We start from the raw sequence: 17,240 nt of genomic DNA, 5'->3' as shown, positions 1-17,240 counted from the left end.
TCACGGCAAATCACTCCTTTATGACTAACGAACCACTCGAAGGATTCACACATCGAAACTGAGCCGCCGCCGACAGCTTGGATGAGCAGCAGCGTTTGTCCAAAGTTTCTAGTTGTTGATGGAAGTAGTCTAGTTGTTGCAGTGGTCCTAAACTCCATTGCTAAAGGAACTTCCCAAGTGAGAACCGGAGATTGGCAATCCTCTCCTGAAGGCTTTAAGGGAAATATCAGATTTAGATACACTGCAGAATCGTGTAAGTTGTCCTTGTTGAATTGAGAAATCATGAGATTTGAACCACCAGGAAAACACAATGCTTTCCGAATATCCAGCTTGGATGAGCAGCAACGTTGATGATGACGATTATTCCATTTTTCTAGTGAGAAAAATCAAAGTTGTGTAGTGGATTATTTGACTTCGCCGGTACTGTAGATGCCATAAGTAAAATACCTCAGCTTATGGAATCATGGTCGGAATCCGATGGGTCGTCGGAAAATTGTCGATTAAAATAGGTCGTCTAAAATAGGTCGTCTGAATCTTCAAATTGGGTTGAGCAATTTGAAGATTCTGTTACCTTTTTTTAAGAGCATTTCAATGTATTTCGGTGTATTTTATTGTATTCACTATTTTTTTTCATTGTAATACAATGTATCTCGTTGTATTCCATGTATTTCATTGTATTCTGTGTCTTTTTTTCTCATTGTATTTCAATGTATCCCTCTGTATTCTATCTATTTCATTGTATTTTGTGGTTGAGAATCTTTTTTATAACTGAAAAATACAAAATTTGTGTGTTATAATTGAGTTTGTTGAGTTATATTAAGAGTCTATTATGTTAATTGATTCACTTTCCGTTTTAAAAACAGTGTAATTCCCTATTTCATGCCGTGAATACAGTCGAATACAATAATTTGTCCAGCTATAATCCCATATTTCACTCCATGAATACAGTTGAATACACTCGAATACAACAACTGATTAATTTGACTTCCCTGATTCACGCCTATTTTTGCTATTGTATTCGTGAATACAATAGTTTAAATACATCAAATACATCTTATAACCACAGAAAAAGTATCTATATTCAGTAATATAGCAAATGATTTCTATAGATGGCTAATTACTACTATAAGGTAGTGCTTTATGAAAATTTCTATTTTTTATTTATACCCAAAATCAATTATGACGTGAAACGGAACCAATTGACCGGTGCTTACTGAATATTTTTTCTAACGTATCAGAAGTATTGTTTGCGTGATAGTTATTACAAATATACACAGCAATACTGCACACAAAAATACAGAACAGAGAACTATTCTAGCAGCATGGAAAGATTGAAACATAGGGATTTCTACTATCAGTATTTCTTGAACCAACTCAAGCAGCTTTCTGAGAAACCACAAAGCTTCCTGGGTTAATGGTGATACTCTTTGTGCAGTTATCTGTTTTATAGATGCCAATAAGCCGATCAGCCAGCTCAAACATGTTGTTCCTAAGGCTGCATTGTATCAAAAATAAAATGAGAAACAGCTCGTTTCTTATTGATGCGAATCACATAACCTCAAATGCAGTACCTTATGATTATAAACTGTGCATCCTTTGTTCTGTCCTTCACATAATGTCCCACGATAGAGACATTCTTAAAATCTGATATGCGGCCATCAATAAATGAAACCAATTTAACAATTAGGAGACCAGCAGCAATGCAAGAAGAAATTCCATCAACTCAAAACCTTAAGAAATTCCACCACATTAAAGGCCCTCCGGAAACTCTTATACAACTAATGAGGGACAAGTGTGTTGGAAACTAAACCAAGATTAATTAGTATTCCTAAGTTGTCTAGGATTTGATGTTTGGTAGTTTATTTAATTCATGTCTAGTTAGGTTTATGTTTACCAATTTTATATTGGAATAGGTTTTTGGTTTTGTAGTATTATAAATAGGGGTGCTACTACTTATTTTTTCTTGTAGAGAGATTCAAGAGTTTATGAGTTGTGAAAAAGCCTCCTACCAAGTTCTCTCCCTAGTTTAATAAATTTTTTCTATATAGTTTTTGCTAAATTTCTTGCTTGTACCTAAATTGTTCTTCGGGGTATTTTCAATCCTTCAAATTGGCATCAGAGCATGTGTGAGATTCTGTCGGAGTCGGTGGAGATCCTAAAAAAAATATGAATACTCCATATTCACATGATTGCCAAGTTTTCATGTTTGATGGCAAAAATAATTTTGAAGATTGACATCAATATATGAAATGTTTTTTCAATGTTGTTGTATTATGGTCCATTGTTGAAACAGGATTTAATGAACCCCCAGAAGGACAACATTGATAGGTGATGCAGCTAAGCAATTAGAGAAAAATAGACAATTGGATTATAAGGCACATTACTATCTCACCAGCAAGGTTGAATTGTGTGTATCTAACAAATTTTTACATGCAAAATCAACTAAGGAGGCTTGGAGAATCTTGGTGAATTCACATCGAGGTTCCGTCGACGTAAAGAAAGTCAAATTGCAAGAGCTAAGGAGACAGTACGAGTTGGCCCAAATGAAACCAACAGAGTCCGTTAAAGAATTCATTACGAGGATTACTAATATTGTCAACGACACGAGGACCAATGGAGAAGTACTAGATGAAGTTAAAGTGGTTGAAAAAATATTGCGGTCCGTGAGTATAAAATTTCACACAAAGAAGTGGTTCTTGAGGCTACCAAAGATCTTAGCACTTTTACACTTGATGATTTAGAAGGTGAATTGGTGACATATGAGATGTCCCTAACTCAAGACACACCCGAAATAGTGGAGGAGGCGTTGCAAGCAAAGGTGAATCAACCTAAAGCAAAAGAAGAGACAAGTTATCCTAAAGAAACAAATCAAAAATACCAGAATTTCAGAGGTAGAGGTCGTGGTAGAAGTAACTATCGAGGCAACCGTGGTAGAGGTAATTTTTCTTATCAACAAAGAAATAGTAATAATTTTTGGAAGGAACAACAAGGTCATCAAAATTTTCAAAGACGTGATAAATCTAAGATTCAGTGCTATAATTGTGGTAAATTTGGACATTATGAAAGCGAATGTTGGTCTAATAAATCTGGTAATATAGACGTACATGCTAAGATGGCTGAAAATAATGGGGATAAACAAGAGACTTTATTGTTTTCTAATTTTGGGGTTGAAGAAACTAAAGGGAATGAATGGTTTATTGATTCGGGTTGCAACAATCATATGAGTGGAAATAAGAAATTATTCACTGATCTGGATGAAACATTTAGAGGTACAGTGAGACTTGGAAATAACGCAAAGGTGCCTGCTATTGGAAAGGGAAAAATTCGCATTACTGTGAAAGATGGTTCTTCTAATTTTATATCAAATGTATTTTATGTGCCGAGTCTTCATCATAATTTATTGAGCTTGGGACAACTATCAGAAAAGTGGTATGATTTGCGTTTTAAGTATAGGATTGGTACAATCAGTGATGATAAATTTGGACTAATTGCAAAGTTTAACATGAACAATAGTCGTTTGTGGCCTCTTTATCTCAATAGTGATGATTTACCTTGCTTTAGTTCTATAAACTGTGATGATACTTGGTTGTGGCATCTACGTCTTGCCATTTGAATTTTGGGAGTTTGAAATTTATTGCAAGAAAAATTTTGGTTGATGGTTTGCCTTCTATTGCTTTTCCTAACAAGAAGTGTAAGTCGTGTATTTTGGGAAAGAAGTACCGAGAACCTTTTCAGAAAGGCAAGGCTTGGAGAGCTAATGCACCATTGCAGTTAATTCATTCAGATTTGCGCTCGGTTGAAGTTTCTTCTAATGGTAGTAATAAGTATTTTATTACTTTCATTGATGATTTCAGCCGAAAGACTTGGGTATATTTTTTAAAAGATAAATCTGATGCATGTGATATTTTTAAGAGCTTCAAAGTTTATGTGGAGAAGCAAAGTAGGTGTTTTATTAAAATATTGAGGACTGGTAGGGGCACTGAATTTTTTGTTTGTGATGATTATTTGAAGAAGTATGGTATTAAGCATCAATTGACAGCTAGATATACACCTCAGCAAAATGGTGTGGCTAAAAGAAAAAATAGAGCAGTGATGGACATGGTGAGATCTATGATGCATTCCAAAAATATTCCAAAAGGTTTTTGGGCAGAAGTTGTCTTCTGTGCAATTTATGTACTAAATAGGTGTCCTACACGGTCTAATTTTGAAAAAACTCCACAAGAGGTCTAGACAAATAAGAAACCAAATATTTCTCATCTAAAAGTATTTGGTTGTCTTGCTTATGCTCATGTTCCTGATGCTTTGAGAAAGAAATTGGATGATAAAGCTGAAAAATGTATTTTTATTGGTTATAGTCATGAGACAAAGGTTACAAGTTGTTTAATCCAAATACAAGAAAAGTAATTATTAGCAGAGATGTTACTTTTGATGAGCAGAGTTCTTGGGATTGGTCAAAGAAGGATCCTGAACCATCTAGGTCTCAACCAATAATTCCTATCATAGAGGAAGGAAGTTCTAGCAGACATCAAGAGGAACATGTAGTAGATATTGTTCAAGCAGAGACGTCCCGTCGCCCGCAAAGACAACACCAATTACCGGCTCGTTTGCAAGATTATGTTGTTGGCGATGATAATGATTTATCCGATGAAGATATTGTAAATTTTGCCTTATTTGCAGATTGTGATCCAGTTACTTTTGAGGAAGTTGTTAAAGATGACCGATGGGTTCATGCAATGAACGAAAAAATTCACGCTATTGAGAAAAATAATACATGGGAATTGACTACTTTACCGCCCTTAAAAAGACCAATTGGAGTCAAGTGGGTATACAAGACCAAGTTCAAACCAACTAGAGAAGTGGATAGTTTAAAGGCGAGATTAGTTGTTAAAGGATACAAGCAGAAGGCAGGTATTGATTACTTCGAGGTATTTGCACATGTTGCTAGACTTGATACTGTTCGTATGATAATTTCTCTTTCTGCCAATAATTGCTGGAAAATTTTTCAAATGGATATGAAATCTGCTTTCTTAAATGGTGTACTTGAAGAAGAAGTGTATGTTGAGCAGCCTGCTGGTTATGTCAAAAGGGGTCAAGAAAATAAAGTTTATAGGCTGAAGAAGGCATTACATGGATTGAAACAAGCACCTAGAGCTTGGTACACTCGTATTGATTCTTATTTTACTGGACATGGATTTTAGAGATGTCCATATGAGCATACTTTATATATCAAATTCAAGTCTGGCGAAGATATTCTCATTGTGTGCTTATATGTGGATGATTTAATTTTTACTGGCAATAATCCTAAATTAATTTCTGAGTTTAAGGAGGCAATGATTAGCCAGTTTGAGATGACCGGTCTGGGTTTAATGTCTTATTTTCTTGGTATTGAGGTATCTCAATTAGATAATGGAATATTTATCTCTCAGAAAAAATATGCTGGTGATATTCTAAAGAGATTTAATATGGATAAAGCCAAACCAATTTTGACCCCTGTTGAAGAAAAATTAAAGTTGGTTAGAGATGGGACTGGTAACTTTGTTGATCCTACATATTTTAGAAAATTGGTAGGGAGTCTAAGGTACTTGACTTCTACAAGGCCTGATATTACTTATGGAGTTGGATTAATTAGCAGATTTATGGAGACTCCACAGCAATCCCACTTGCAAGCCGCAAAGAGAATTTTGAGATATATACAAGGTACGCAAACTGATGGCATATTTTATTCAAAGACTAATGATAGTAGTATTGTGGGATTTTACAGACAGTGATTGGGCTGGTGATACAATACAAAGAAAAAGTACTTCTGGCTATGCATTTTATTTGGGTTCTGGTGTATTTTCATGGTCTTCCAAAAAGCAACAAGTTGTTGCTTTATCAACAGCTGAAGCAGAGTACATGGCTGCAACAAGTAGTACTACACAAGCATTGTGGTTAAGAAGAATGCTTGGATTTCTTCAACACAAGCAAGACAGTCCTACAACAATTTTTTGTGATAGCAAGTCTGTAATTGAATTAACAAAGAATCCAGTTTTTCATGGGCGTAGCAAACACATTGATATCAAATTTCACTTTATTCGTGACTTGGTTCAAGACAAAGAGATAGTTATTGAGCATTGCAAGACTGGAGAGCAAGTTGCTGATGTTTTCACAAAGCCACTAAAATTGGAGTTATTCATCAAGTTGAAGAAGATGTCGGGCATGATCAAATTTGAAGATCTTGGTTTAAGGGAGGTTGTTGGAAACTAAACCAAGATTAATTAATATTCCTAAGTTGTCTAGGATTTGATATTTAGTAGTTTATTTAATTCATGTCTAGTTAGGTTTTGTTTACCAATTTTATATTGGAATAGGTTTTTGGTTTTGTAGTATTATAAATAGGGGTGCTACTACTTATTTTTTCTTGTAGAGAGATTCAAGAGTTTATGAGTTGTGAAAAAGCCTTCTACCAAGTTCTCTCCCTAGTTTAATAAATTTCTTCTATATAGTTTTTGCTAAATTTCTTTCTTGTGCCTAAATTGTTCTTCGGAGTATTTTCAATCCTTCAAAGTGTATTCTCTAACTCCCTCACACACCTGTAAACTGGTTATCAGTAACCAGTTTACATATTGATTGAAGATCTTTTTTAAACTAGATAGATGAGGCTCAACAGAAGTGGGCCTGAACTAGAGGGAGAAATATTAGGCTCAACAAGTTAATAAATGGGCTTGGAACAATATCAGTGGCTCGATTGGCTGATTTGAAAAAAAGAAGCCCACAGAAATATAATATAAGGAGAGAAAGCAATTGTGCTAACGTGATCAACACAGTTTGGCTCTGATACCATGTAAAAGATTTGAGCGTCACATCTAAAACCTTAAGGTAATGGGTAAAGTAGCCTGGGACATTATAAATTCCTTCGAAAATCATTACACAATCAATGAGTGACAAGTGTATCATTTAACCATTCTAAATTGGCCAATGTAAAATGAAGAAAACATACCTAAAGCAGCATCAATCTCATCCATTACATAAAGTGGAGTAGGTTTATAGTGGTGGAGTGCAAAAACAAGAGCCAATGAGCTGAGAGTCTGAAATTAGAAATTGACGGTATATGAATAAGAGTTGCTTGCTATACAGTTGTAAAAATCAAACCAAAGCCAAACACAAAAGTTTGAGACTTACTTTTTCACCACCTGATAAGTTAGCAATATTCTTCCAGCTCTTCTTTGGTGGTCTGACACTGAAAACGACACCTTCAGAAAACGGATCAAGAGAGTCCACTAACTCCAGTTCGGCATCACCTCCAAGGGTGATCATCTGGGGACAGCCACAATGTAATATTAGTGTAAGCAAACACACAAAATTCTGCCTGCTTTAAAGCATGTGAGTAATTTGAATATTTATGTCAATCAATTGTGTTATATGAATTTGAACCCCCACCCATTATATGCTTGGGTAAATTTTTGAAACGTCAAATCACAAGCACAATCACTATAGAAATATTAATGATAAAGTAAGTAATGCAAAGAAAAGTCTGTTAAGAATTCGTAATTTTTCTATTCACTCAAGAGATTTTTTTATCTAACTATTTCGTGTAATATTATCTGAATTTTCACTGTGAATATCCATAACTTGAATGTCAAGTTTCTATTTCTTTCTCATTTTTACTTTCTACTAAATATGATTGTCTACCATTCCAAAGAAATTTCTCTTATCATTACATTGACACAATATTCTTTGCTCATAAACTATAATAATATTTATCTACTTCAAGGAATAATCGCTTAATAAAATTGTATTTCCTTATCCCCGTCAACCCAATTGCTAGAGATTTCTCTAAACATATGAAATTCTATGAAACATCATTCATTTTGTTCCATAATTCATCACCAGATGCATATTATTTATGTGCTTTATATTATACAACTATTAACAATATCAATCAGCAGAAATGCAAGCCAAGCTCTATGATGATGAAAAGTTCAAGTACTGTGGGGGGGAAGAAAAGATTGAAACTAATAAGATCCACCTTCTTTCTTTTATAATAGAGAAATCCATTGTTTTTAACTTTGAAATTTGGTGGATGGGTCTGCCTCTCTACCTTTATCACTTATATACTAGGTTCAATAGCTAGTCTTTGAATTCGTGATATGTTGTCTAACACGCATCCCCAATTTTACTACCCTTTGCTGTTGAACCAAAGCCCTGAGAGCAAGGATTTACATCTACTATTATAGGACCAGCAGATGTGCTGCAATCACAAGGTTAACCAACAAGATATCCAGGCTGCATGTAATATGTACTTCATCAGTCTAGAACAAATAACACTTCTCAACGTGTAGATGACATTCAACTCGAGACAGAAGTAGAAAGCTTTCTAAGAAGTAGACAAGTTCAGTTAGGACCTGATACATTTCTTTGAGCTTCAACGATATGGTATTAAAACCCGCCATAAACTCATCCAACCTGAATTTAAATTACAAATGTTGTAAGCTAATGAAGCAAAGAAGCAGAGGCATCCAAAAGTTCAAATACACATTCTAACGTTAAACAATACTTGCCTTCTCTTTCTCCACTCGTCATATTGCTTCTTTATATCATCGCGCTCTTGGGTAACAGAATTTAGTTCTTGAACTCTCTCATTGTACACAGATACTTTGCTCCGATACCTGGTGACAGTGGACATGATTAGCATAGGTATATAAAGAGAAACAATTATGCTACAAGTTTTCACTGCATATAAATGTCGACTGATGCATACTCAGAGATTGAGTCGAGATTTGGGTTCATCTCTTTCAATTGTGCTTCTAGAATCACAACCATCTCTAGAGCTCTCTTAAGATCACAAGTCTCAACAAGAGTTCCATCCCTTAAAGTTGTTTGAAGCTTTTCTGGATCCACCATGTCCTTTTGAATCCTGTACCAAGAGGAACAATTACATGTATTGACAATGATACAAACAAAGGATGAGTGTAACTATATTAGATAGATATAAAAGCTACAGCATCCCAGAAAATGATAAGATGTCAGCATGCTGAAAGAAATCCAGCTTACTGCTCAATATGCTTCGAGATAGCAACAAGCAAATCATCGAGCTTTTTCTTATATCCTTTCCCTTTGAGCTCCAAGTCTTTATAGACCTTCTTCATATCTTGTAACTTGTACTCAGCATCCACCTGCAGCTCTAGTTGCGGTAGGTTAGAAATTCATTGAATAGAGAAGCCGGAAGCGAGAAAACTTTATAGAGACTGGCACAAAACCTCTGTCGAACGCAATTGATCCACAGTGTTCTTCAGAGTTTCATACTCATTTTTAGCATCATTCAGAGCGCCAGAGTGCTGATCAATAAGCTAGAAAATCAAGAAAAGACATTAAAGGAAAAAAATGAGAGAGTTACAGAGAATTTTAACTTAACATGTATAATCAGGAATTGCCGAGAGTAAATGCAGATATTTTCTTACCTCCTGTATCTTATTATAGTCCTCTTTAACAACAAAAGCTTTCTGTTCAATCTCTTTGAAAGTGGAAAGCAACTTCTCTTTCTCGGCAACCAGTCTTTCCTTCTCTTTTGTTGATTCCTCAATCCCTTTTGTGAGTTTTTTAATCATTTTCTGTCCTGTTTCTATCTTAACTTTGTGACGGTTGATCTCCGTGCCTTTTTTATCAATGTCCTGGAGAAGAAATAAAAGCAAAAGTAGCATGAATTGTGTCCAGTATGCAATTCAACATGCACAAGGTCAATGTCCACTTACAGATTGAATTTTGGTAACCTTTGCCTTTTGACTTTTCAAGCGGTCACCACCTGCATTCTCTATTTTATTCTGAAGTTCTGAAGCCTGAAGCAATTAAAACTTGATTAAAACAGCTTTTGCCATTTGTCATGCTTTAAGTAATTACAGAAGTGTCTTGCAAAAGTGCCGAAATTAAGCATAATTTTACCTTCTTTTTTAACTGTTGTGAACTTTGTGTAAGCCTGTCCATTTCCTTTTCTTCAGCAGACATTATTTTTTTGAGTTCTTTCAATCTACTAACCTCCTCCTTGATGGGTTCCGATGCAATCCTTAAGGCATCCAGTTGCTTTTTCAAATCATTATGTTGGGACTTTAGGCTGTCAATCTATCTCAGGAAAAAAACTTCAGTTAACTTTTGATGCAGGAGCAAAATATAAAGGAAGGAATAGAATAAGTAATAACAATAACCATAACAAGAACAACAAAACTCCAGGGGCAGCTCAGACCTCCTTAACGCTTTTTGCTAATTCCATCTCAAGTTGAGTAACAGCCTTCTCTGAGGCCTGATAACACTTCACCGCATCAGTAATTCTTCTCCGTATATTTTCCAAACTTTCAACCAATGTTGAAAGATCATTTTCCGCCTTGGACACAGCTTCTGGAGAAACACTAGCAGCTAGGATAGATGTGCCCATCTTCCCACCTCGTGGCTTACCTCCACCACCACTCATCGTCCCAGATTTTTCAAAAAGGGCTCCATCAAGAGTTACAACGCGCCGAAATTCTTTGTCCCCACCATAGGCAATACGTGTAGCCTGCAAAGTAACAGAAGGCACAGAGCTTAGTGCAACAGTTTCTGATGAATTATGGAACTACATGGACAAAATACCTACGTGACATAGATATCTCAGTAACAGACTTAAAATTTCATGTCATACTTTCTGGGTAAATCTGTTTACTGATAGCCATTATGGAATTAGGAGAAGAATTTATTAGGAGTAACTTTTATTGCTTACAGACCATAGAGAATTCTTGACTAGAGATATCCTCACAAAACAATATCCCGTCTATGAAAAACAAATGAAGATTCTAAGGTACGGTTATTTAACCCTCACCTGATCAATATCTTTGGCGACAACTGTGTTTCCTAGTGCTGCAAAAAATGCAAGTTTCATTCTCTCGTCTTGGACCTTAATTAAATCAAAAAGGCGAGGAACCCCTTCTGGCGTGCTTACTTTCTGTTTGATTCTAGGTAAATGAGCAGTTTGCTTTTCCTGCATGACACAAATGCAGAAACAGAGACACTGTTGATATAACAGAAAATATTTTATTCCTACATCTCTTTGTTCAAGGAGACGAGAAGCCTATATAATAGAAAGAAACCATACCAATCACAAACAAACAAAAAGTTATCTGCAACCACTAGGAAACCACTTAATTTAAGAGGAGAATCTACCAAAATCATGAAAGTTGCAACACCGAGATTTTTGTTGCGAAGTAGCTCAACACAAGCTTGTGCTGCTGCAGTAGTCTCGACTACAATATAGTCTAGTCCAGGACAAGCGGTTGATATGGCAACATCATACTTTGCTGAAACCAAAAAAAAAAAAAAAGATGAATGAAAGCAGATTAAAGCACTATATAAAATTAATATATTGTCAGCAGAGACACCGTGCTATAGTAACGTAAGCAAGTGGCGAAAATAAATGTCCAAGAAAATAGTGGTTAGTGCAACTATGGAGAAAATTGCAGCAGCACCCCCCCCCCCAATTATCCCCGACTTTCCAGCTTCATTTACTCATCACCACTAAAATCTAATGCAGGAGCTCGCCCCGTAATTTCATTAACTTAGCCTCCAAATGAAAGAAAACACATGAAATCGAAGGACTATCAGCAAGTATTAAATAAAAACACTAACCATCAATAGCACCCAAATCACCCATTCTACCATAAATACCCTGTATATGATTTGCCTCCTTAGCATGCAATATTGCTTTAAGAACTGATCCCTGACTCTTTTCAGATTCCATTACAGATAAAAGCTCGGAAAGTTTTTGTCGAGCAGCTTGTTCAAGAGGAATCAATCTTTCTTGTTCTTGAAGGCAATCCTGCAATCACTCGATGCATTATGAGAGCTCTGAAGACATCAGAAAAATGGTCAAAAATGAAAAATGGCAGACTCCTAATGCATACTTGTTCCAGATTTCGAGCTTCAGATGCTTTAAGCTTCAGATTCTCAAGCTCACTCCTGGTGTCATTTATGCTTGTCGATTTCATCTCTAGTCTTTTTTGTATTTCCACAATCTGCTCTTGAGCTTCCACATAAGCAGCACGAGCAGCCTCATGCTGACATAAATAAACAGCAATTACCAATAAATGACATAATCTACAGCAAACTTAACTAATGCAGCGGTATAACATAAGAAAACAATCATAAATATGAAATCTATCAACCAACCAAATGCATTTAGGACTTGATATTGCCTCACATCTTAAGATTATTCAGTTAGACATAAATTAAAAGTATTTTGCAAATCTTTAAGTTTTCAGTTTGTATACCTTGACCACTAACTTTTGGCCATTATTGAGCCAATAAACTTATCACATTGCTCATCAAGCCCAAAGCTGCTTTGAGTTTTTTTTCCCCACATCTTAGATGTATTCGGAGGCATAAAGCTCTGCCCGGAAAACAATTTTAGAGGGCATGGATCAGTTTTGTAATCGAGTGGAAGTTCAATTATGTACTACGCAATCTAGTTAACAAGATTTTACTGGGAAATCTTTTCACCCGCACTTTCACAGCCTAATCTTGAAAGAAACAAACACCATGCGGACGAGTACAGGAAGACAGTATAATTTACTGACATTAACCGACTCCTTCATATTGGGAAAAGCAGCCCAAAGTAAAAGATTTCCTGCTGCTCTAGTTGACAAATGTAGATTGCTTAAGAGATACGGGAACCAAATTACAGTGATAGTTGTCAGAGTATGAAATAAATAAGAAAGAACAATCTTAAATGTTGTAAACTGGCAAAATACCTTTTCAGTCAGAAGTTTACTTTCAGTTGATGCAACTTCAAGTTTTCCCTTGTGCTCGATTAGTAGTTTTTCCCAAGGCTCAAGTTCAGCACGAACATCAGCAAGCTCACTTCGAAAAACCTCAGTCTCAACTATTCGCCAACATCATACAAGAATGAGACCAGTATATATGCCTAAGGCTAAAACTGATGGGAAAATATGAGCAATTCGATGCAACCAAAAAAAAAACTAATTCTGTGCACCAACTTTTTTGATTCAACATCTAACTCACCAGCTAAAAACATCAAAAATAATGATGCCAATTAATCAAGGCAAAAAGATTTACTCTAAGGAAAACCACCAAAGAAGGGATGTCATACTATGAAAAAGGAAATATGAAACCTTAATGGGAAAACCAGCTGTTTATGATACCATCACATATGTACTACTAAAGCACAACATAAAGAGGCTCGCTTTTATAAGAGGCACATTAATTTTGCCAAAACCAGACAGTATTGTGTAACATGCTGCAAAGTGAGTTAGCAAAACAACTTTCAAAGTATCATAAACTTAAACCCATAAGCAATCCTGGCTGAAGATACTCTACCTTTAGAATTATCCTGAATTTCCTCTAAGATCTTTTCCTCATCCACCAAAAGTTGTTGTAGTTTGGGAATATCTTCCTCCAGTTTTGGAATCAGAATTGCTGCCTCCTCGCAGTCCTTTGTTAGGTCAGTAATTTTTGTGGAATCCTAACATCCAAGAAAACAGACAAGAGATGTACATTAATCAAACAGAGATAGTTATTCTTATTCCCATACATTTACTATATTTTTCTGGGAAGCAACTTTCAGTTTTTGATACCTTATCAACTTTATCATTAAGCTTCTTTATCTTCTGCTTCAGGTGACTTAAATCTTCTCGGTATTTTACATCTTGCCTCTCAAATTCCTTGAACTCGTCCTTGCAGCGCCTCAAACTGTTATCAAGCTCCTAAAATTTCAAACAAAAGATGGGATTCAAAGCAAGGTGCTCAAGATTCTTTGTTCAAAATCAATGAGTAGGAGAATAACATAATGCAAATTTCTAAAACCAAAACATTTGACAGATGCAGAGTCCCAGGGAAACAACAAATATCCTGTTCTGGTTATATTAAGAAGATGCAAAGGATATATGCAATTCTTATCCATACCTCTTGTTTTTGAAAATGCTTTGAATGCTTCGCTTCAAGCTCCTTCAATGTTTTGTTACTTTCTCGAATTTTCTCCCTAAAATAAGCCAGTAATTAGCTCCACTAGCTTTCATTATAACACATACCAAACGTTTGCATTTGTGCAACCTTTGTTGAGAAAAGACCCCACCTCTCTATTTTAAGGTTCTCTTCCTGTCCAGAAATGTTTTCCTGCATCTCCGAAATTCGAGCTGAATTATCTTCAAAAGCCAAATTTGCTGCTTTCTCTTGCCATTTTAACAATGATAATTCTTTAAGCATGTAGGCTTCAGCTTCATTCTTCACACCCTGACAAATGAAGCCAAGATAGTATAATTAATTTTCTGTAATCTTAAGGAAACAGGAATCTCATAATGGTCTAAATATACCTCCAAGTTATCTCTTTCTTTCTCTGCTAGCTTGACCATCTGAACAACGCCAGACCTTCTTTCGTTGAGGGATTCTAGCCTACAAGAGCATTAAGAAATAGTAAATGCATGTTTTGAACTTTCTTAGGCAGTTCCAAAAATATCAACACCGTAGCAACAATAACAGTGTTTAAGATATGGGTTGAAAACTAACTGCTTAAATGATTCTTCAATCATCTCAACATATTTATTGGTTCCTATAATATCCTCTAGATACTCTAGAAAGCCTTCATCATGGGCTCCTTGTGCCTTTGGCTTCATCAGTGATATTTGCTCAACCTCACCCTGCAAAAATCCAACCACTTCAACCCCCTATAATCGAACAATATTCACAAAGTTAACTTCAAGCAAGTGATAAAAATTTAGACCTGCAGAATCAAAAACCGGTTATTATCCAAGTCGACACCTTTCCCTTTCAGTTTCTTGGTGACCTCTGTAAAGTTACTTGACCGGTCATTGATAAAGTACTTAGAGGAATTATCTCGGAGTGCCACACGTGTAATCACGAAATCACTTCCAGGAACAGCTTCGTATGCCTCGCCATCCTTTAATCAAAAAAATGAAACACTTAAATCAAAAGTTAAACTGCAACTCTAAACGGCCATTTCAGCAAGAGGAAAACAAGAAGTTACCAAATCTATTATCTCCTGGAAATGAACAGACACGCCAGCACTCTCCAAATTCTGGTGATTAGTTGAATTATGGATGAGCTCTGAGACTTTATTAAGACGCATCTGCACAGTTAACCATCAAATAAGAAAACACAAAATATTTACGCCGTTGTACACAACTATATTCCATAACCACCAGGTTAACAAGCTAAGAGTAGAAGTTTTACATTGGAATTCAACCAGCTGAAGCAATTATAATGGTTATTTAGTACTTAAAGTTTCAGCATTTAGTAGATCAAATTCAGTAACATAGCTAATGCTTGCTTTCATAATGAAAAAGGGTTACATATGATGAAATGATATTTCAATTGTGCGTCGAGATCAATGTAGTGGGTTACTATTGTTGAATTGTGTGAATCAACTCATCTAAAAGCTTAAACAGTTAAAACCAATACTAATAGCTTAAATTGTCGGATGAAACAATTCATGGAATACAACAATATTTTAGACGAAACAGTTCACACAATTCAACAATTATATGAGTCAAAACATCGAAATTTCTTTTAAATTACTCGTATCTTACCTGTTTGGCTCGCTTTCCGAACACGAACAACATTGCGTCAATTACGTTACTCTTGCCACTACCATTAGGACCAACAACTGCCGAAAAGCTCTGAAAATAACACGAATTTAGTTTCCTATTCATTCAATTACGAAGAAACAGAGTTTTTCTAAATAAAAATAAACCCTAACCTTATGAAAGGGGCCAACACGCTGTTCGCCGGCGTAAGATTTGAAGTTTCTCATGACCATCTCTTTAATGAATAGCCTTGGAGTTCTAGATCCATGACAAGGAGATTCAGCCGTCAAATTTTCGGCGACCGGCGATTCCATTTTTACACCTATTCTTCACTGGTTACACACACTACTACCTGTTGCCAGCGACGAATTGCACGGAGATGACCGTCGACAGCTCGGAAAAATTTGACTGAATCGACCACCGGTTTAGAGAATAAACTTCGGTGGAACTGTAAGCGAAGTGCTAACCAATTTGGACGGAAACAGGAAGAAAAAGATGGAGCGTAAAGTTTTTGATTTTTTTATGAGAAGATGAAATATTTGGGCGGGAAACTAAATTGCTCTAGGATCGAAATAGTCAGACCATTTAGCTTGGGCGGCCACTTATTCATGAAGTACACAAATAGCCTTATAGCCCGTTTGCCCAAGCTTCTAAAATCAACTTATTTTAAGAAGTATTTTTCTCCAAAATACTTTTAAAAAAAATATTTTTGGTGAGAAATAGTTTGTGTTTAACTAATTAATTAGAAAAACACTTTTGAGCGGTAATTAGTGTTTGGCCAAGCTTTTGAAAACTGTTTCTAAGTGTATTTTTCTCAAAAGTGCTTCTCAAAAAAGTGTTTATGGAGAGCAGCTATTTTTTCTGCTTCTCCAAAACTGCTTCTGCTTCTCCTCAAAAGACTATTTTTCCTTCCAAAAGCTTGGCCAAACACCTCAATTTTTGGCCAAAAGTGCTTTTGACCAAAAAAAATACTTTTGGCCCAAAAAAAACTTGGCCAAACAGGCTATTAGTTTAAATAATAGCCGAATTTTAAAGTTCTTAAAACTTTAGCTACTTTAAAATCTAACATCAAACCATCGGGTCTGAAGTTTCAACCAACGGTTCGAAGTTTAGCTAGCGTTTGGCCATAAATTTTTAAATTTATTTAAAAAAAACTGATTTGGTTAAAGTTTGGTTTGAAAATGAAAAATCAGTTTGGACATAATTTTTCAAAATATATTTCACTTTTTTGTTTATGAAATGCCACTTATACCCATAAGTTCTAAAAACTATTAAAAATACCCAATAATACCAAATAAACAAACTTGTTAATCTTGTATATGCAGAATATTCATTGATGACATTCATTATCATTATCACAAACCACAGTCCTGAATAACAATAACCTAGTGGAATCCCACAAGTGAGGTCTGGGAGAGTAGTGTGTACGCATACCTATGAAGGTAGAGAGGTTTTTGAGACATCATCGGCTCACGAACCTAAAAAAGGGAGCAATAGAAAAATGTAATAAGACTGTCACGATCCAAAATCTATTAAAGGTCGTGATGGCGCCTAGCACCGTTGTCAGGCAAACCAACAATAAATGATTATCTTAACTACTCATATTAGTATTTGAAATCATAATTTTCTTTAATTACATAGTATTAAATAGGATTCACAAATGTGAAAGAAAATATTTTCGCA

General features: G+C 35.5%; 1 protein-coding gene across 1 annotated transcript; it reads right to left on the bottom strand.

Moving 5' to 3' along the window:
* Positions 1–1,137: 1,137 nt before the first annotated feature.
* Positions 1,138–16,050, bottom strand: LOC104235762 (structural maintenance of chromosomes protein 4). Its single transcript, XM_009789574.2, has 28 exons — positions 15,731–16,050; positions 15,561–15,650; positions 14,999–15,100; positions 14,735–14,911; positions 14,521–14,651; positions 14,328–14,406; positions 14,090–14,247; positions 13,921–13,996; positions 13,593–13,721; positions 13,336–13,480; positions 12,750–12,880; positions 11,904–12,056; positions 11,629–11,818; positions 11,167–11,300; positions 10,826–10,984; positions 10,217–10,525; positions 9,919–10,095; positions 9,732–9,815; positions 9,441–9,650; positions 9,240–9,329; positions 9,034–9,155; positions 8,741–8,896; positions 8,541–8,648; positions 8,385–8,445; positions 7,162–7,296; positions 6,980–7,067; positions 1,572–1,644; positions 1,138–1,495 (listed from the first exon to the last, which is right to left on the bottom strand). The coding sequence occupies exons 1-28, from the start codon at positions 15,869–15,871 to the stop codon at positions 1,375–1,377; spliced, it is 3,729 nt and encodes a 1,242-aa protein (XP_009787876.1). The 5' UTR covers positions 15,872–16,050; the 3' UTR covers positions 1,138–1,374.
* Between the last annotated feature and the right edge of the window lie 1,190 nt (positions 16,051–17,240).

Source organism: Nicotiana sylvestris, chromosome 2 (genome assembly GCF_000393655.2).
Source record: "Nicotiana sylvestris chromosome 2, ASM39365v2, whole genome shotgun sequence".
Lineage (NCBI taxonomy): Eukaryota > Viridiplantae > Streptophyta > Magnoliopsida > Solanales > Solanaceae > Nicotiana > Nicotiana sylvestris.
This window is presented reverse-complemented; position numbering and strand designations above follow the sequence as displayed.

Bases quoted from the DNA above. Each gene is read 5' to 3' on its own strand.
- LOC104235762 (XM_009789574.2), bottom strand. From the start codon at position 15,871: ATGGAATCGCCGGTCGCCGAAAATTTGACGGCTGAATCTCCTTGTCAT. The intron at 8,446-8,540 runs GCAAGTATTGTT...ATTTAAATTCAG, and splicing joins GACGAGTGGAGAAAGAGAAG to GTTGGATGAGTTTATGGCGG. The intron at 1,645-6,979 runs GTATGTTTTCTT...GCCGCATATCAG, and splicing joins TGAGATTGATGCTGCTTTAG to ATTTTAAGAATGTCTCTATC.